At 39.6% G+C, this 20,917-nt stretch overlaps 1 protein-coding gene across 3 annotated transcripts in view; it reads right to left on the reverse strand.

The window, feature by feature from the left end:
- Window positions 1–5,201: 5,201 nt before the first annotated feature.
- The window catches only part of PIP5K1B (phosphatidylinositol-4-phosphate 5-kinase type 1 beta), a 119,842-nt gene continuing 104,126 nt past the window's right edge, over window positions 5,202–20,917 (reverse strand). For all 3 annotated transcript variants that reach the window (XM_076362761.1, XM_076362762.1, XM_076362763.1), the window contains 2 exons: window positions 17,406–17,523; window positions 5,202–5,941 (listed from right to left, as the gene is read on the reverse strand). In XM_076362761.1, the coding sequence (XP_076218876.1) occupies window positions 5,939–5,941; window positions 17,406–17,523 (121 nt within the window). In that variant the 3' untranslated portion in view covers window positions 5,202–5,938. The remainder of the gene's footprint in view (window positions 5,942–17,405; window positions 17,524–20,917) is intronic.

A 20,917-nucleotide genomic window follows, 5' to 3' on the forward strand; every position in this document is an offset into this window, starting at 1 on the left:
CAGTGCAAAGGAAGGTTGCTATTTATTTCTACCTTGCAAAGGCTAGCAATAGTAACATACAGGCAGTGCCTACACACTGCAGGTGCTGACAGCAGTCTGATTTGAGCAGCCTGAGCTACAAAGCAAAACACTTGGAAATGGAAAGTGTGTTGGAATCACAGTCATTTCCTAAGCTGCGTGGTAAGAATCCACTTCCTGTAGTTGTGCTGTTCTACAGTTCCCGTCCTCTTCTCTGCCAGATTTTCAAAGTACAATACAGCTTTTCCAGACCTAAGCAGTAATAGAGAGGGATTCCCCCTTTCTTGACAATTTAGGACAAGGACTGTAGGACACACTGGCAGTACAGAGAGGGAGCAATGGGACAAGGACCAGGGCTAGCATCTTGGGTTCAAACTTTACAACAGGCCAGTCAGAGAACGGATTCACACCCCAAAACTGGAGTAGCTTGCAACTCACTCAAAAAAGCTGTTGAGATTCCAATTCCCGTTAACTGCAGTTAATTAATTCTAGGTAATTGCACTGATGTGAGCAGCTAATATGGACCAGTTGAGATGACAGTCACCCGTTGTCCAGGAGCTATTTTGGCTGTGTGAATACCGGAGTCCATGGAAAGGTACATTATTACAGTATATAGCATCCACCCAGGGACCCATTCTAGGACAGTATTTTCTGTGACAGCAAGTATTCTGATCCATTACCTCCTGTGGGTAAAACGTTATCCTGAGTCAGTAAAGGAAAAATAAAGCACATCGTTTGTCACACCTGACATATGTTCGATAGAACTTCTGATGGTGTGCTTCAAAAAGCAGCGAAGAAAGAGAAGGGAATTAATGTAGGTGACTGGCCAGGTTCCTACTGAGTTATTTAAATGCTGGTGATATTGTATTATTAATGATATGTGAGGATGTCAAGAGTCTCAGCTAGACATCTTTTATTGTTACTTAAACTGAAAAAATAAAATAGGCTCACCTAGGAGACGACAGAGAAGAAATAATTCTGATGAAAAAGTTTCTTAAAAAAAACCTGTGGGAACACAGACAAATTTTATTTCAGATCCTTCCATAGGACAGGACTGCAAGATGCAACAGTTCCAAGTAAAATCATAAATATGTAAAGCATACAAGTATTAAGAAGCTTACCACTGATTACTGTGATGCATTTTTACATTTCTAAGACTCGTCACTCAAGTAAGCAGCTGGCATCGCACAATGCTTTAGGGAGTAAGTTGTCAAGTTTCTCACCAAGATTTTTATTATTTTTTTCTTTAAGCTGAAATTATTTTCTACCACACGGGGGGCAAAAGCCCAGACAATTAGAGTCGGTTGTGCAAATTTCAACTGAGACTTTGACGTCTGTTGTAGTTAAGAGTTCTCTGTACAAACCATATTTATTATCTAGCTTAGTCAGCCTCCTGTCTTTCCTGCAGAGTCCTGTGTGTTTCTCTGTTACCAGTATCTTCTCTCAGACCTTGTAGGGGTCTGTGTTCTTGTTGCATTTTGTGAGGGAAGTTTTTATACATCAAGCAGATACAAGATACTATAGTTCCTTGAAGACCAACCCACATTCTTATCACTTCTGGAAGAAACTAGTTATGTTTTTGCAGCTATAATGGTCTACATACTGAGATAAGGCATGTAGGGAGAAATAACTTTTGTCAGACTGCAAAATGCATTAGTAAAGCAAACAATTCCTTTTTTATACCTTGGTGGGGAGAGGGGAAAGCAGCTGGAAGAATGGAGGAATGCCTGTTCTTTTATGTAGCATTTGATCTAGTAAAAGATGGTGCTTGTTTACATACCTTGCCATTCCTATAAAAAGAGCATCAGAAGATATTTTCTGGTATTATCCAGGTAGTTCCATAGTGATTTTTCTCTAATCATCCAAGGTCATATGCAACTCTCAATAGGAAATGTTCATCTCTTGTTTCTAAGTTAATGACAAATCAATGAATTCATGTAATTAAATATTTTCTCTGGTATTAACCATCTCACTTACCAAATATTTTAAAAAATTGTCAGCAATGTTCAAGTTAATGAACTTTACAGGACGCTACTACCAGCAAGGATCACTCACACAACTTCAAAAGGCCTGATTTAGGGGTTAGCAATTTTAACAATGATTTCTTACATTTTTCATCTTGATCCTTGTCCCTTAGGTTAATGTTGTTCATACCACAGCACTTTGGTATCAATATCTTTTTAGGCTGGTGTAAAATAACTGTGAAGCAGTTCCAGATGCAAAATAGTTGCAGGGTCAGGCCACACGCCTTCAGTCTGGAAAGAGCTGATACCTTTCTTGTTGCAAGCAAATGCGTGCACCACTGGAAATGGGTCAGCAAATGGCTTCTATGAAGCATAGGTGGAGTGAACTACTGATTATTCTTTTATCACTGTCTAGTGTTCAGGGTTTGGGAAAACAGCATTGAGTTACATGAAATTAAATCGCTTGAAGCATAAGGAAAAGTCAACAAGAAAACAGATCTAGGGATATGTGTTAGTATTTTCAAACCATTGAATTCTAGTACAAGGACAGGATTTTTTTTTTTTTTTTAAAACTGAGGACAACTATTACACGCTACCACCAAAGGCAAAACTTGCCCTCTCAATGCTGTATGGTTAAGTCACGGTCAGATATACAAATTTGGAGTTATTCCCTACCTTTCTCTAAGCAGGCATCAACCTGTGCTTTTTCCTTCTGGGCAGCTTGCAGGGCCAGAGTATTCAGATACCACTGCACACAGATAGCCCACGTCTGTGACCTAATTCTTCAAATATTGCTCCCTGTGGCGAGTTCCATCTGTTTAGACCTGGAGAAATAGACCAATACATTACTTTAATACCCCAGGGAGTTGATGATGCCTTCTGTATGTATTAATAGTCATTACATTTTCATCAAAGTGCTACCAATGCAAAATACCAACGCAAGATGAAGAGAAATGAAATCCTTAGGCATGAAACATACACATCCTTACAAGCTCCTGTACTCTTTGATGTTTGAAGCTTTATACCATTTAATGTGTTGGAGAAAGAAATGGGTTCCAAGTTGTTGATCATTAACATTGCTTAGCTGTAATCCCTCTTCCCTCTCAGTGGAACCATGTAGTCACACACAGAAAAAAAAAAACCCAAGAAAACTTGTAACTGCACATGCTTTGGAGAGGGTTTTCCCAGTAGGCTCCATAGTTTATACATGGCTGTTTAACAAGGTTAAACAATAGAGGTTTAACAAGGCCAAGTGCAAGGTCCTGCATCTGGGTTGGGGCAACCCCAGTATCAATACAGGCTGGGGGATGAAGGGATTGAGAGCAGCCCTGCTGAGAAGGACTTGGGGGTATTGGTGGATGAAAAGCTGGACATGAGCCAGCAATGTGCGCTCGCAGCCCAGAAGGCCAATTGTATCTTGGGCTGCATCCAAAGAAGCGTGGCCCGCAGGTCGAGGGAGGTGATTCTGCCCCTCTGCTCTGGTGAGACCCCACCTGGAGTACTGCATCCAGCTCTGGAGCCCTCAGCACAAGAAAGACATGGACCTGTTGGAGCAGGTCCAGAAGAGGGCCATGAAAATGATCAGGGGGATGGAACACCTCTCCTATGAAGAAAGGCTGAGGGAGTTGGGGTTGTTCAGCCTAGAGAAGAGAAGGCTTTGGGGAGACCTTATTGCAGCCTATCAGTACTTAAAGGGGGCTTATAAAAAAGATGGCAGCAAACTTTTTAGCAGGGCCTGTTGCGACAGGACAAAGGGGAATGGCTTTAAACTAAAGGGGGGTAGATTTAGACTAGATATAAGGAAGAAATTTTTTATGCTGAGGGTGGTGAAACACTGGCACAGGTTGCCCAGAGAGGTGGTGGATGCCCCATCTGTGGAAACATTCAAGGTCAGGTTGGACGGGGCTCTGAGCAACCTGATCTAGTTGAAGATGTCCCTGCCCACGGCAGGGGGGTTGGACTAGATGACCTTTAGAGGTCCCTTCCAACCCAAACTATTCTATGATTCTATACAGGATTTCCTTTGGGAAGTATTAAATGACTGTTTTAATTTATAAATGACTGTGTTAAAGGGATTGCACACAAAGGATGGCTCAGTCTCTGAATCGTTTAGTCTAGACGTTCTGGTTTTGAACAGAACTGTTGCAGTTAAGTTGTGTGTCCTCTGGGGCCTTCCTCAGGACAAATGATTCAGACACTGCAGTCTGCTAGGTAATTGGGAAAAAAGTGACATGTATGTGCTTTATGAAGGTTAATCTGGTGCTTAAACTAAGAAATGTCATGGTTTTCCCCAAGTAAGACTAATCAGAAATATCTACTTTGCATAGAGACACATTCTAAATATGCTATACACTGTGCATGAAGGAGCAGACACTTCACATAGATGTACAAAATGTTTTTGCTTACAGGCCATGCAGATAAGTCTCTTGCATTTCTAAGAGGAATGCTGCAGAAGAATTATCTTGCTGAGATGAAGCAATCTAATTTTAAAGCCTGGAAAAGAGGTAATCATGAGACACAGGCTCTAAGTTAAGCCAGAGACTCTACATACTTAGAGAAAAAACCCACACCTTTCCATTTCTCTATTCTGTGCATAATTAAGGGTAATACCCTCCTCCTTGTCAGGGTTATAGGCTTACATCAAAGTAAAAAACAAAACAACAAAAAACCCCACAACACACCAAAACCTTAAATGAAAAATTCTTCAGAAGTATAAAGCATAATTCTAGGAATTAAAGTGCCAAATTCTGGTTTTGCCAATCCAGGAGGTTTGCTACACTTACTCCTAAAATAAATGTTATTACCAATAATTTTCATAAACTTTCAAAGTGCCACCTATGTAGTTTTTAAATACACCACTGCATCGCAGCATGAAATCTTGGATTGATGGTCACTGGTGTTTGGGATTATCTCTCTGCTGCTAGGGAAATTAAGGAAACCAGAACAGTTTCTATAGTTATCTTAAAATGACTGCCCATACTGAAAAACATGAAATGCTTTTGTGAAGCAATGCCTGTTGAGTATGTTCCTTTGCCTTTTCTGCTCTAATTTCAAGATTCTCCTCTTCATTATAGAGCTGGTAGAAGATAAAGACAGATGCCATGTTATAGAGTGGTTGTCATATCTCTTGAGATGCCTCTGAAGACTATCTCATGAAGGTAGAGAAATAGCAGAACAGTAAGTCCTGTACAGATCAAGACCAGGTTGACAGCTGTGATAGTCTTGAGAACAAAATATTTTATTCATCAATAAAACTATAGTTTACAGTAGTATTTACTAAATAAATTATATAATTTCTCTTTTACAAGAAATAAACTAAAATCAAAAATATTTCAAAGACAATATATGTATACAACATAAGGCCTTGTTATAAATAACATTTTTTTCTCCTTTTCACCAACAGTGAAAATATCTTTAGAGGCTCATTTTCATATAGTATGTGCAGAGGTTTACCCTAACCCTTGTATGACATCAATTCCAGTTGCCACTGATGTGGACCTAAGTGATTAGAACTGAAGGGTCAAAACAAATGAAATTAATTTTATTCACCACTGTGATTATTTTTAAATAGGTAAAGCAGATAATAGATTTTGCTTGTGCATAGTTACAGAATGCATGCGAATGAAACTACTAGAGAGCTGATAAGAAAATATCACTTTCAAGTCCAAAAAAGGTGATTGGTGATATAGTAGAAAGCAGCCTGAATACACAGTTCTTCACAGTTCAGCAAGCAACAGCAGATGATAGCAGAGTGTGGAATGCTTCACGTCATTTTTGCCAAGACCATCAATCCTTTCTGTGGTTCAAAGATCCTGACACTTCTTAGAAAAAGTTCAGTTGATTATTACTTTGTCTATTAGGCTCAGCAAATTCCTCCTTCTTAAATCAGGAGTGCAGAAAGTGCTCTTCATTAACCATGGTCTCTTCTCTTGGTTTTACTCTTCGTGTATTCTTTGTTACTAGAAACACAGAAATGACAAGTAAAGTCAAGAGTTGTGTTTATTTGTTTTCTTACAGAATTATAAACAGGTAATATCTTTCTTCCCCTAAACAGGCTACAGCACAGTTTGGCAGTGATTCTTTTCTTACCTTCCCCCCTAATCAAAAGCATTGGGTCTCTTTTCTTGTACAACAGCTAACCCCTATGGTTTTGCAGACATTGCAGTACACTTACCTTACATGAAATAGAACCACTGGCTGCTGCAAAATGCTGAACACTCTGGACATCAGAGAAGACAGTCCAAACAGAGAGCACTCAGCAGTTCACAGCAGCTTTTATTACCTTGCAGAATTGACTGGGGCCTTTGCTACTTCAAAGTGTTAGGGGAAAAACTGCAGTCTTCATACGTCGCATATAAAAGTCCTGTTAGCTTCCACATGATACCCTTCCCCAGTTGAAAAATCATACCTATCCAAAAACTTTCAGGCACAACTAATGTTCTAGTCAATGTCGTAGCAATCATTCTATTTAACAAAAGAAATTACTTAATAATGTTAATGAATTAGAATTTTCTATAGTATCTTCTACAGAAGCAGCAGTTACATAATACAAATAGTTGATCACTTCTTAGCATCTCTGTGGAATCAGAGATGAATTGAAAAGAAACTTCTTTGCTGAACACCTTATTACTACAACTCGAAGGATAAACTGACAGCTGAACAAAATACTGCAGGAAATTGAATGCATCTCAGCTAATGTATACAACATGGAGCAGGACACAAAACCAAAACAAAGACATTTAGACCTTACTCTAAAACCTTATTAAAAATATAATGAAGGCATAAGTTCCCATTTATTAAACAGATTTTTAAGGTCACCTTTAAATTGTACTTTTCGATACAAGCATTTAACTAACCTTTAAATAGTTCAACAACAATCTAATCTTGTCTATGAACAACAACAAAAAAAATCTCCAAAGGCATTTTTAAAGCTTATCTTAGAAAAAGGTAACCAGTAGATTTAAATCAATACTTTAGTTACGCCTTCTAGCACTAGACCTTGAACCTTGAAGAATGATATTTCAATATCGTTCTGTGGCAACCTGTAAACCTGTTACTGTATTGTGCACCAGTGTTAGGGTGTTCATAATCACTGATGCTAGTGTGCACAGTGCTAGTTTCTCAGAGGCTGTTCTCTCTCCAGATAGCTGTGGTCTGGCAATGAAAGTCTATCTACTGCCATATTAGCACCTGAATGTGCTAAGGGAGTGAAGTGGTATGTACTTATAGGATGCAGAACAATTTAACATGCAAAGTGAAATTGTTGGACAAGTGAGTAAAATTAAAGAGAGTGATATTTTAAAAAGAATATGACATAAGGCTAACAAGGAATTTAAAACATTTTTTTTTTTAAGAATCAGTTTGGCAAAAAAAGTTGAAAAATGCTAGTATCAATAAACAAAATTATGTTTTATGAAGCCAAGATAAATTAGGCAAAATTTTCACTAGCACCATCTAGTTTCTGGCTGAAAGCTCAGATCTGAATGACTGCAGGTCCATTTTTGACATGTAACGGTCACTCAACACAACTTCAGACCCTCTGGCCTTATCACTACTTTTCACTCTCTAAGGAGACTAGCAGTATTGCTGATACTAGCTTTATGCTAACCAGCTTACTCCTGTTCCCTTTCGTCTGATCCTTCCAAAGCATTTCAGAGGGATCAGCGATGGAAAAAATATCAGCAAAATTTGCACAACAGAGTTGGAGAAAACAGACCTGACAGGAACTCGTAGCAACTGCTAACTGCGTGAGTCAGTCACAGAAATGCTGTTCATGCTACTGATGCCATTTTAAGGAGGTGGGATTTTCAGATCATAGATGTTCATCTTTGTGTCAGGTACAGTCCAGTTCTGTGCATATTATTCTGGAAAAACCTCCCATCTATTTCAAGGCGCAGGACATGATCCTCTAAGCAACTCTGTAACCACTGCACAACTTTTGGGATTACTTTGATTGCAGACACAAGAAACATGAAGAGACTGAGTTTAGCTATAGCAATTGGGTCCAAAATTATAAATAATGGGCAAATGACACTACAGGATGCATTCCTGTAATCACTGTCTGAGATGCCTCACACTGGGTATATAATGGATTTACAATGTTTGAGCCTACTTGAGGCTTTTTGTATTGGAGCCTTTTTGTGCTCCAGTTCTCTTTTCATGGATTTGTTTTTGAGCTGATTGATTTCCTCATATGGTGCATTAAAAGCCCCAGGCATGAGAACGTGTAGTTTAGTGACAATATGTGCTGGCATTTTAGCACTTGGCTTACTCAGGTAATGTATTACTTGTAATCTGAAATGGTACCTTTGTAATCTAATCAAGCACATAATTCCCGTGTCTGATTTTCATGCAAGGGTGACTGAAACGTTGCTGTTACGTTGCTTCCTACATGACGTTGCTTCTGCAAGAACACCTCTGCCAAACTACATTCAAGTGCTTGGTTGTTGTTTCACCTCACACCAGGTTTCAGTTTTATGAGAGACATAGGCCTCTTTTTCCTCTCCTTTTTAAGATCATGCATGGATGGATACAGGGATAAGATAGATAACAGAGGAAAGGAGCAGTTACCTCACTGCATAAAACAAGTAGGTTTGCCCCCTTCAGCCTTAATTAAACAGGATTCTACTTTGAGAAAAGAGTGCTTGATTGGTTCTAGTATGTGCATGTACCATTTTAAGGATTATTCTGCTCTCAGGGGAGAGAAAGGGTCTCTATAAGTGAGGAGGCCTGAATTCCCTTCTCATAGTCTCAGAATTAATGTTCAATCTACCATGTTTTTCCATCAGTATCTTCAGAGGAAATGGTGAGGCAGAGAAACTGATGCCTCCAGAAAGACGGCAACATGCCAAAATTTGAGGTATGCAGCACAGTGTGACTGTACACTTTTTAGCTTGTTTTTACATGCATCCTGCCTGGGAACTGCTTTAATTTCAGCCTCACTTGTTATTACTCCACAACAGCACCCTGAAGAAAACTACAACATGATTAGAATTGAATCAAATGTTATGAAAGGCCGAGAAGCAAAATATTTCTGAATGAAAACTGAACACCTCATCAAGGAGTTATGGTGGAAGTACAATCCCCTAGCCAAAGTTGGATCTGACTAGGATGCTTCATTCAATCAGAGCGAGGTGGTAATTTCTTCTCTGAAAGATGAGTTTATGCTAGAAGAGAGAGCTTAGGTTGCTAAACTGAAAATAGCCGAAGGGGTGAAAATATTTGTAAGAGAAAGTAACCGCGAAGATGAAGAGTTAGACAGTAACCTGGCAGTCACAAGGGTTTGAATATGAACTAGGAAATGCTCAAAGAGACAGGCTTTAATACAGAACTATGGGAGTGAGAACAGAAGAAAAGAGGAAGAGCACTGAAGAGTAAGAAGAGGCAGACAGTTTTGACAGTTTCTGAACAGGCATTTTATAGACCAATATTTGTAAATCTGCTTATCTATGCATCTGCAGCAGCTCTGAAATTCAAAAAACATCTCCAGCGATGTTTTAAGACTTCAAAATCCTATAATAAAATTGGCATTTGGACATAAACCACAACATAAGTAATTCTAAATGTAGTAATATTATCTATGCAATTCATCTGACACAAATCACAGCTACACTAACTAGACTCTAAATATGCTGGGCTTGCTTATCACTACAGTTATTCCATTCTTTTATTTTATTGAAGCCCTTATCAACCCTTTGCAACCATATCTTCAGTGGTAGTGACTTCTAAATTATATAAAAATTTTGTGAGCTGTTCCTTCAACAACAGGAGGCAATGCTGTATTTCCACATAACGATCTGTACTACCTAAGAATCTTCCATTATAGTTAAATATACAGAAGTATCCTTCAAGCAAAATAGTTCATTAATGAAATCCTACCGGCAGGGCATATATGTATTTAAATCCTATATTTACCACCAGATGACTTAAGATATACAGCATCACAATGGAGCAAACTTCAAAGTCTGTCACTATGCTATTTACACGCATGTTCTTGTTCCATTGTAAGTGTTAAGGAAATCAAGGCTACTTGCAGTGAACCAATTAAAGTAATTCGTAAGCCTTACTACTCTGATTTTACTGATAGTGTAGTTTGTCAAAACAATATGTCAGCTACCTTTATAAGTCATTTCAGGGGTAGGCTGAGAAAACACAGTGGAGTCATTCATAGTTGCACATGGTGCTCTTTCAGGGACAGAAAGCTCAATCAAAAGAATTTGGGACTTCACTGCAGAGCAGAAGGAACAAGGTGACTAAGTTATTCCTTACTTTCTAAGTGAAATTATCACTTTTAAGGTCCTCCATTTTAGGTACCAGTCCTTAGTAACACTGGACCAAGGTCCTCAGGATCAGCTGCACTTGCTGATCTCTCTTAAGAAACTCTTGCAGGATTGGGCTTATATTTCCTACTAATCAAATTCCATAGAACACTGTAGACTTTTGTGTTCAACAGCATTTGCTGACATTTAATGCTTTTCTGCTTATGTATCAGCTGACGATACCTGAACTGACACCAATAAATAGGGCTTCAGGGGAATTTTAAAAAGAGACTAAGTTTATTTCCAGAGGAAGAAGGAAACACTTTTACTCTCTTGTTTTGTGGATTTCTACATCAAAGTGCTAAATAGAAGAGCATTACCTTCTCTGTTACTGGCTTACGTACAGGACACCTTTTGTTTATCTCAAACGGCATCTTTTGCTTCTAAGTATCTGATCTGTCATTGTATTACATATTCATAAAAGCAAGAATCCTTTAATGTTTTAATTCTCTGCAGAGAAACATTTCAAATTTCCAACCATTTTATATATCTGCTTCTATCTTTCTGCAATCTTTAATTAAAAATTAAAATTATTTTAATATTCAGTTATTTGTTTTCCACTGTATGGTAGTAGAATATTTGGAAATAATTTAGATGGGCTTATACATACTGCTCAGTGCAGATCATGGTTAGTCACATTTTATTCATAAAAGCTAGATTTCTTAACTTACTATCTGGGTTAAAAGATTTAAGAGAAAATAAATCAATGGAATTTTAAAGTAAACGTGGGATTTGAGGATGTTCCTAACAGTGCTGCTTAGAGTGGCAGATGCACAAAATGCTGGTTTGCTGAACCTGGTCTTTGTTCAGAACTGAGGAACTCTGGGCCCAGACCACCCCTTCAGTTGCAAACTCAAGATATCTCTGTACCTGTGTCCCGGAACAAAAATTCTTGCTGTTACCAGGTAAATTCTCAATTTTGATTATCACTGCACAGTGTGAGTCTGCATGGTGTGCCCTTAATGTAACACCCCAAAATCAATGCCCTTACCTGTAAGAGGAATTTTTTTTTTTTTTTTTACAATCTCTGCTCCACCCCACCTTACTTGACTGTCTGAATTTGTACACAACACTGTTCAGCCAAATGCCATTTTTAAGCTGTTTTTTACAGTAAGTTAGCACAATGTCATTTTACTACAATGTCCTTTTTTTTCATTCATTGGATCAAAAATTCACAGCTCTTAATTTACTAGAGGACTAAAATTTGTCCAAGAAGTTTAGCATTTCAAAGCAGGAGGCAAAGACATCAAAGGATTAGTGGAGTGACTGAAATTAAGCAAGTTAAGATATTTTTCATTATAACATCTAGCGGGTAAGACTACAGCAGCTTGTCTTGTAGTAGAAACAGACAAGGATTAACAGCTACGGGATTAAAGGAAAATCTGGGAATGCCATTTAAAGCTACATTTTCTCCTGATGCTTTTAAAACGTCAAAATGTATCTTGTAACCTTTTCAATTGAGGCTTAAATCAGCTAATGCAAACATCATTGATTTGCTTTATTTTTGAGACATACATTAGAAATGACTGACCTGTTCCTAGTGTTCTCAAAAACATGCATCTTTCCCTTCTACCCTGCATGTAATCATCCTCCTATAAAAATAAACTGCCTTCTGCCTCAGCAGCAGTGAATCAAACTGATAACACACAGCACTGATCCTTTAGTGTCAGACTTTCCCAACCAGAGGCTAACTGTTGTTTCAGGGTCCACTGAAGGATATTGGGGGGCATTAGGAAGTAAAAGATTAGTGCACAAAACAGTATCTTATGCCTCTTTCTTCCACAAACACCTCAGCATATATACAGGGGTACACGTGATTAAGTTACAGCTCACTTCCACGGCAATCTCAAAATAGTTAAGGAGGCATCTATACAGCGTGTGGGACAGGACCAAGAAGGCAGGGGTAAGTAATTTCTCAAGATGAGTTTGCCATTAAGAAGTAACATGTGCTTAGCCACTGTATCCAATTTCCTTGAAGCTGTCAGCCATTGCATAACTAGACACTTGAGGTATGTGCCACTACCTTGTCTTCATTATTGAATTTCGAGTTTGGATTTTTCAGGGTGCAGAGAAAGGGTGCTGCTAGGACAAAAAAGCATCTACGATTCTCTCCACTTAAGACCTATTTATTCTTCAAGGCCTTTGCTCATGGGAATAAACACTGGCTGTTTGTATAACATCCAGAGTTGGGGTTTATTTATTTTTCTGTCCATATTGATCAGTGGAATACACATAACCTTACTGCAGTCTCCCAGTCATAATAGTAATGAATGTTTTACAAGCCAAAAACTAACTAAAGAGATAACCATCACACCTGAAACTCATAAGGACAGCTTTACAGAAGGCATTACCTATGCCTGTCACTAGATTTTCAGAGCATTCCACCCTCTAGACTTCAAACTTTAAAAAACTTCACAGTGCTGACCAGTGTTAGTGGTAAACAAGATTGTTATATTATAAACCAAATTCAAAAGTTACCAACAAGAAGTGGTTTCCTTGTTAAGTGTGGCCAAGAGAATCACAGAACAGCCCAGGTTGGAAGGGACCTCGTAAGAACATCTGCTCCAACCTTTCGTGGGAAAGGGAGCCTAGATGAGATCATCTAGCACCCTGTCCCATCACATCTTGAAAACCTCCAGCAACAGGGATGCTACCACGTCCCTGGGGAGGTTGTTCCAGTGATTGATTGCTATCACTATAAAAACAGATCTTTCTTCTATCAAGATGAAACCTCTCCCGATGGAACTTGTACCCGTTGCCCCTTGTGAAGAGAGAGCCTCCATTCTCTGTAGTCACCCTTTAAGTACTGGAAAAATGTGATGAGGTCTCTCCTGAAACTTCTCTTCCACAGGCTGAAAAGACCTAACTCCTTCAGTCTTTCCTCATATGGCAGGTTCTCCAGGTCTTTGATCATCTTTGTGGCCCTCCTTTGGACCCTCTCTAGTCTGTCCATGTCTTTTTTTGAACTGTGAGGCCCAGAACCGGACACAGTGCTCTATGAGTGGCCTGACAAGTGCTGAGTAGAGTTGGATGATCATGTCTCTATCTCTGCTAGTAATGCCCCTGCGGATGCAGCTCAGGATCCAATTTGCCTTGGCTGCTGCAGTGGCACACTGCTGACTCATGTTCAGCTTGTTGTCCATCCACCAGGACCCCCAGGTCCCTCTCGGCAAGGCTGCTCCCCAGCCACACGGATCGTAGCCTGTGCTGGGCTCTTTGGTTACATTGTCCCAGATGCAGGACTTTGCACTTGCCTTTGTTGAGCTTCATACAGTTCTTGCTAGCCCGCTCTTCCAGCCTGTCCAGGTCTCTCTGAAAGATGGCTCTCCCTTCTGACGTGTCCACCTCACCCGCCAGCTTAGTGACATCAGCAAACTTGGTGAGGGTGCTTTCAGTCCCATTGTCCAGATCATTTATGAAGACGTTGAACAACATGGGGCCCAGTATCGATCCCTGGGGGACCCCACTTGTGACAGGCAGCCAGCCTGAGTAAAAACCATTGATCGCCGCCCTCTGAGTGCAGCCTGTGAGACAATTTCCGTCTCGCAGACCACCCGTCCAGTCTATATCTTGCCAATTTGTCCAGGAGAAGGCTGTGGGAAATGGTGTTGAACGCTTTGCTAAGGTCCAGGTAAGCAACATCCGCTGCTCTCCCCCTGTTGACAGAAGATGTTATTTTGTTGTAGAAGGTGATCAGGTTAGTCTGGCATGATTTGCCTTTGGTAAATCTCTGCTGGGTTTTCCCAGTCACCTGCTTAATTTGGTTTGTAATAGTTTCTAGGACTCATTCCGCCGCTTTCCCAGGGACTGAAGTAAGGCTAATGGGCCTGTAGTTTCCTGGGTCCTCTTTTGGGCCATTCTTGTAGATGAGTATGAGATTTGCCCTCTTCCAGTCATCAGGGATGCCCACCGATCGCCACAGCTTTTCAAAGATTATAGACAGCAGCCTTGCAACAATGTCAGCCACTTCTGTTAACACCCTGGGGTGGATTCCCTCTGGGCCCATCGATTTATGTGGGTTGAGCCCTTGCAGAGGGCCGCTACCGGTGGGTCAACCATGCGTTGTCGTAGCTGCTTGATCCTGTGATCTGGGGTCCAGCTACGCCAGTAGAGACAGCGGCAAAGAGGGTATTGAGAACCTCTGCCTTGCCAGCATTATTTGTAACTAGTTTCCCTGCCCTGTTTAGTAATGGGCCTATGTCTTCCCTGTGCTCCTGCTTACTGCTCACATATCTGAAGAACCCTTTCTTCTTCTTGACATCTCTGGCCAATTTCAGTTCTAGTGGAGCCTTAACCTTCTTGTCTGCATCTCGGTGTGCCCTAGCAAGGTTCTCATAGTCTTTAATGGGTATTTGGCCGCCTTTCCATAGGTAATATGCTTCTTTTTTGCTTTTAAGCACATCCAAAAGCTCATTGTTAAGCCCCGGTGGTCTCTTGTTCTGCCTTCTTCCTTTCCCTTTGTAGGTGATGGACTGTTCTTGTGCTTCCAGGAGGCTGTTCTTTAAAAACTCCCAGCACTCGCAAGCTCCTTTGCCCTCCATGAATGCTTCCCATGGAGTCCCTCGCATCTGGGCTCTGAGCATACTGAAGCTGGCTCTTCTAAAATCCAGGGCCTTTGTCCTACTCCTTCAGTGTGCTCAGCAGGATCTTAAACTCCACAATGTTATGATCACTGTATCCAAGGCTATCGTTGGTAGTTATGTTGTCAAGTAAGTCTTTTTGGTTTGTGAGCAGTAAATCTAGCAGTGTGCTGTTCCTAGTCAGCATGTCCAGCACCTGTAGCAGGAAGCAGTCCCTCATGCATTGCAGGAATCTCATGGACAACTTGTGCACCGCAGTGGTGTTCTCCCAACAAATGTCTGGGTAATCAAAGTCACCCATGAGGACCAGGTTCTGTTGGCCCAAGACTTCCTTGAGCAGCCAAAGCAAGGTTTCGTCAGCCTCGTCATTCTGGTTGGAAGGTCAGTAATAGAAACCTAACGTAAGATCCTCCTTGGTGATGAACCATCTAATCTTGATCCAAAGGCATTCGATAGAACTTTTGTGGTCTCCATAGCTTACCTCCATACACTCAAATTTATCTTTTTTTTATGAAGTGCAACTCCACCTCCTCTTCCTCCCTTCCTATCTTTCCAAAAGAGTTTGTAGCCATCCATCATCGTCTTCCAGTCATGTGAGTCTTCCCACCAAGTTTCTGCAATTCCTATCAGATCATAACTCTCAGACTGGGCATGGAGTTCCAGTTCCTCCTCTTTGCTGCCCACACTACGTGCGTTGGTATACATGCACTTGAGGTGGTTGGACTTAGGGTTCTTGCCTTTGTAAAGGGTTGGGGAGCATTCTCCACTACTCTAGTAGGTATGCTTATTCACCCTGTTGCTTATGAATATGTAGGTGTCACAGCTCTGGATCCTACCCCTGAAGTTTGTTAGTTTAAAGCACAATTTACTAAGTCAGCCAATCTGCTAGCAAGGTTAGGCTGCATGCAATTACTCATTTGCCCATTTCCTATAACATTTCAGGATTTGTGAGTCCCTCTTAACAGACGATTCATGTCAACACTGTATTAGCAACAAGCCCAATTAACCCAAGTACTACAGGAATAGGCTGATTTAATGAGCTACTTGAGGTCACAGTTAACTAAGTCAATTCTACATCTAATTGGCCACTGGTACTTGCTACTGTCTTGTTTCAGTGGAAGCAGGATAGACAACAACTCCCCTAGGTGTGCTGGACTATTAAATTAGTAGCTATTAAGTGGGTACTGTATATACTCAAGCAGTGCTGGCTAAAAATAAGAAAAAAAAAAAAGGGTGATACAGCCTACAGAGAAACAGCATGGGGATCAGACACAAACATATGACAAACATGTTTCATCTCAACACATGAGAAATTTTTTCAGGACAAACAATCAATCACTGGAACAACCTCTGCAGGGATGTGGTAGCGTCCCTGTTGCTGGAGGTTTTCAAGATGCGATGGGACAGGGTGCTAGATAATGTCATCTAGGCTCCCTTCCCACAAAAGGTTGGATCAGATGATCTCTCCAGGTCCCTTCCAACCTGGGCTGTTCTAGGATTCTATGATATTCTGGATCTCTTAAGACAAAAATCAGGAAACTCTAGACATAAGAAAAATAAAGAATGCAGTGAACTTTATCTAAAAAGGAAACAATGATGCCTGTGTGAAACATTTATTAGAAACCTAATGAACAGACTTTCCTTGTTGACCCTTCCTCCCTAGTACAATTCTTGCCACAAAAGTCACAGACATTTATTTATGAAAATAGAGGGAAAATATTACTAGGATAATATCAGAATTGTTTAATTAGTGCTTTAGGAAAACAAACCTTTGGAAAAAAGCCAAGCTTAACATACCTCCCTCCTATATTTACACTGAGGTTTTCAAAACAGCCTAAAAGGGTTAGATGCACAAAACTTCACTCAATTGGAACTGGAGTTGGGTGCCTACTGCCTTTATGTCTGTGGAATGTGAGCTATGGATACCAATAGAATTTTTAAAACACAGGTGATAGGAAGGCAACCAAAGATGTAGACCTGAGCTTATCTTTCAGCAGTCAGATAAACTGCTCACTAGGAATCAAAACAGCAAAGAAAAGATACATTTTTAATCATATGCCAGCCACTACAACTGGACAACCCTTCAGAACAGAAAGGGGAGCTGTTAATGTACTTCATATTGAGCTCTACTTCACTGGCTTCAAAATCACTGGTGTAAACACAGAACTTTCCTTTTTGAGAAAATTTAATTTCTACATTGTGGAATATTCAACATGAAGAGGAAAGATTTTTTTTTCCCCCTTCCCCACTCTCCTATGGAAAACAAATAATAGGAAAAAACCTCCTACCATTAGAGAAAAACTGAAGGGTATTTTGGCATACTTCATTATTAACACAATAGTTAATAGGCACACAGATTCTTGAAGGATTTGCTTTGGCAAGGTACTTAAGCATATGTCTCATATAAGAAATACCTCAACGAACCTCTGGATCTTGAAGTTAAGCGTGTATTTTAGTCACTTACTGAGCCTGAGTCAAAGGAATTACAGGGGAAAAAGCCCATCAGAAACAGTCTGGCAACTTACTAAGTAGACATCCAAAACTGAAGCATTATCATTTTCCATTTCCAGTGTGCTCTGTTCTGAAGTCAAATAGATGGCACTGTCTTCTAAAGTGAATGTTGAACTCGAAGGCAACCCTTTACTGCAAAGAGAAGGGAGACTACAGTCAAGCAAAATTACAAGTTACAGAGAGCTCAGTCATAGCTGAAAATTTTAAAATATGTTTCTCTCTTAAATGTTAACACTTCAAATACTTGAAAAGACGGAATGTAAATAAGACAAATATAAATGTGTTGACAATGGCTAGATAATTGGCAGCTCATATTTGACTAATGTACACAAACCACAGTTTCTATTTTTAATGTACACAAACCACCGTTTCTATTTTTGCATTAACTAAAATTTTATCAGGAAGTAACACTGTTTCTGAACTCTAATATTTATTTAAAGAATGAAACTATGTCACAATAAATGTGGGATAATTTCACTAATTTCAAAAGAAGTTACTTCCACATTACACGTGGTGTAAATTTTGGCAGCATTTCTTAATTTAAAATAGGGAAAAATGATTCAGTAATTAGGCACAGTAGCATTGGACTCTCTCATGTAGATATGGGATCACTTGCAGCCAACAGTTCAGAAGGGAAAGTGGGAGAAGAACAAGAGTGTACTGTAATTAGTACAGCTCTGCAAGGAAGTGGTATTTACATAGCAGGTGCACTGTATTATTTCATTCATAGATACGATTTTTTGTTCTCTCCTATCCAGAAAGAATACGAAACTGCAAATGCATCCGCACAGGAATCTTGTTTTGTTTTGTAAACACACTTGGAACCACAAAGCTGAAACTCTCAAAGGTATGTTAATGGACTTAGGTGCCCATTATTACCTGTCCTCACTAACTGCCAGAAACTAAGAGACTCCAGGCTGCCTTGAAAACTCAACTGTTAGTTATCTATTTACACACAAGGTGAAAAGCAAACAATTCTGCATTATAACTGGGTATGAAAACATGGTTACAGCCATCAGTCCAGAAATTACTAATTTCCCCCTCCCTTTGCAGTACTTTGTAGTTTAAGTGTGTTTCAGATGGGGTATAATTTCAGGAAGGGGAAAGCTAGCATGCAAAACAGAAAACAAATTCAGATGCTCAACAAAATAATGAATCATCAGTCAACCTCATGTCATATTAGTAGTAAGTGCACAGCATTACATTAGCCACATTACAATGTTCCTTTTTTTATATAGCGTATTAGGCATCTTTTCAACAGCAAGACTATTTCTTTTGTCCCAAGGGTGACCCAGCTCCCACTGACTTCACGTTTTTCTCACACCCGTTACTTGTATTCTATTGAGCAACATTTCAGTCACATCAGTTTTGTGCCAATGCTTCATTTTACTGAAGGGGGGAGGGCAGACAGGAAGGGAAAAAACGGGCTGTTGCCAAATGTTAGACTATGTTTTATCATCTCCCACAAAATAAGCTCTGGCATGAAAGATACTACTCTTGGCAAAAGGCGAGGTGGGCGGAGAGAGTCACTTTTGCTTGCAGAACTTTGATCTCCGCTGTTGCCCAGTTCAGGCCTCTGAATGTGCAAAGGCCCATATATGGAAACCATGTGACACGAGATGAATGTGCAGCGAGCAGCTACTACTGCTGTAAAAATATGCAAACCCCGTGGTCAACCCTTCCTTCTGGAAGAGCGCTCTGCATTACTAACTGTAAAGCAAGTTGGGCAGGCTGTGGTGACTACCTGGCTTTCATTCCTGCATCAGGTTAGGTTTAAATGCAAAAAAAATTGAAATAGTTATTCCTTTCATATACGTATCAGGCCACATCACTGCCACCTTTACTGCTGTTATTTTTAACTTCTTTCACTTCCAGAAAACCTCTGGAACCTGTACTGAAGACGAGGTGAGGATTCTGCAATTCACACCAGTGGCATTTTATTTTATACCCTTAACGTATCAGAAGACTAAGACCTAGTCCTCCTATTATTTCAGTTTAATTCACTGGCTTACTGTGACACTAACTTTTCTTCCTCTCTTCTCTACTTTTCCATTAGAAGGCACTGCGCTTCTTTTGCTCTTAGTTTGTTAAATTATAATCTATGCTGTGGATAGCAAACAATAGCAATGTGAGTTCAGCACTCGGTCTTGGGATTGTTAAACTACTGGTTTTACCTATAACATAAAGACAATGCCATCTCCCCTCTGGAGCGTGCCTCTTTTTTTTTTTTTTCTCCTACCTGTTACAGAAACACACTGTACAGTCAGGCAGAAAATGAGGGTTGAAACAAAACCAGCATATTAAGAGAAGTCAAAGAGAAGCTCCTATAAATGTAACAATTTGGTTATTTAGTAGTGAACTTCCTAAAAAAGAGATTTAATATATAGAAACAAATAATATATAAAATACATATATTAACATACAGAAAGAAAAGGGAGAAAAGGGGCAGAAGAGAGTACAAAGATACAGTAATCTTACATACAGAAAACCAGCAGTGACTAAAGTCCCTTGAACAATATCAGGCATGAAAGAAGGGAACGAAACAACACAGATGCCAGTCCACCCTTTTTCTTACAATCAAAGATCCACAATTTATTTGCAGATAGCAATCTCCTTGCTGCTGTGACTTTCACACTGAATAATTAGAGATAAACTCTGCAAGTAACAAAGACTCATCTCCTGCATGAAGAATTGTTTATTAAAAGGAGAAGCGTAGGAAAATTGTTGCAAGACAGAGCTTTCTTTCATATACCTTAAGTTCAATAGAGGTTTCTCCTCTATTTAAAAGAACATGAACTGACCACTTTGGGAAGCTAATCTGTAATGTGTATAAAGGAGAAAGTGGAAATTCCAAGTCACTGCCATGTTAATTTGCACCTAGAGCCCATGCTGGTGTCAGTATGAAAGCAACCACTTGCGCCAGGAGCTGAACTCTGCTGCAACTACAGTATAGTGCTTATGTGTAATAATGTAGTAACACCTTCTTAGTTACATGCTTATGTGTAATAATGTAGTAACACCTTCTTAGTTACATGCTTATGTGTAATAATGTATTAACACCTTCTTAGTTACAGCTGCTTAGTTAGAAATCATTTTCATGGCAGAATACAACAATCATTTTGTTTGTTGTACTTACCTTGCAATGACAGCATGAAGAACATGCATCCCAACTGGCTAAGTGACTATGAACTACATGAAGATATGCAGAACAAGATTTCCAATTTTCCTATTAAAAGGGGGAAAAGCAAGAAGCTTTTTTTTTTTTTAAGGTCTCATCCTTAGTGTTAATGTGGATCCTATTTTAAGAAGAACTAATATTTTGTCCTTATGCTGAAGTGAGGAGAAAACCCATACTTTGACCTTCTAAACAAGCACACTTCAACACATTTAATCAAAAAACAGGCCTTTTCTTCATTTTCCGAAGTCCTTCTAAAATGCTGTCTTGGACATGAGATGCAAAAAAATCCTCACTCAAATTAGCTCAAAAAGTTAAAGATAGTTAGGGATTGCTACTTGCAAATGTGAA

Source organism: Aptenodytes patagonicus, chromosome Z (genome assembly GCF_965638725.1).
Source record: "Aptenodytes patagonicus chromosome Z, bAptPat1.pri.cur, whole genome shotgun sequence".
Classification (NCBI taxonomy): domain Eukaryota; kingdom Metazoa; phylum Chordata; class Aves; order Sphenisciformes; family Spheniscidae; genus Aptenodytes; species Aptenodytes patagonicus.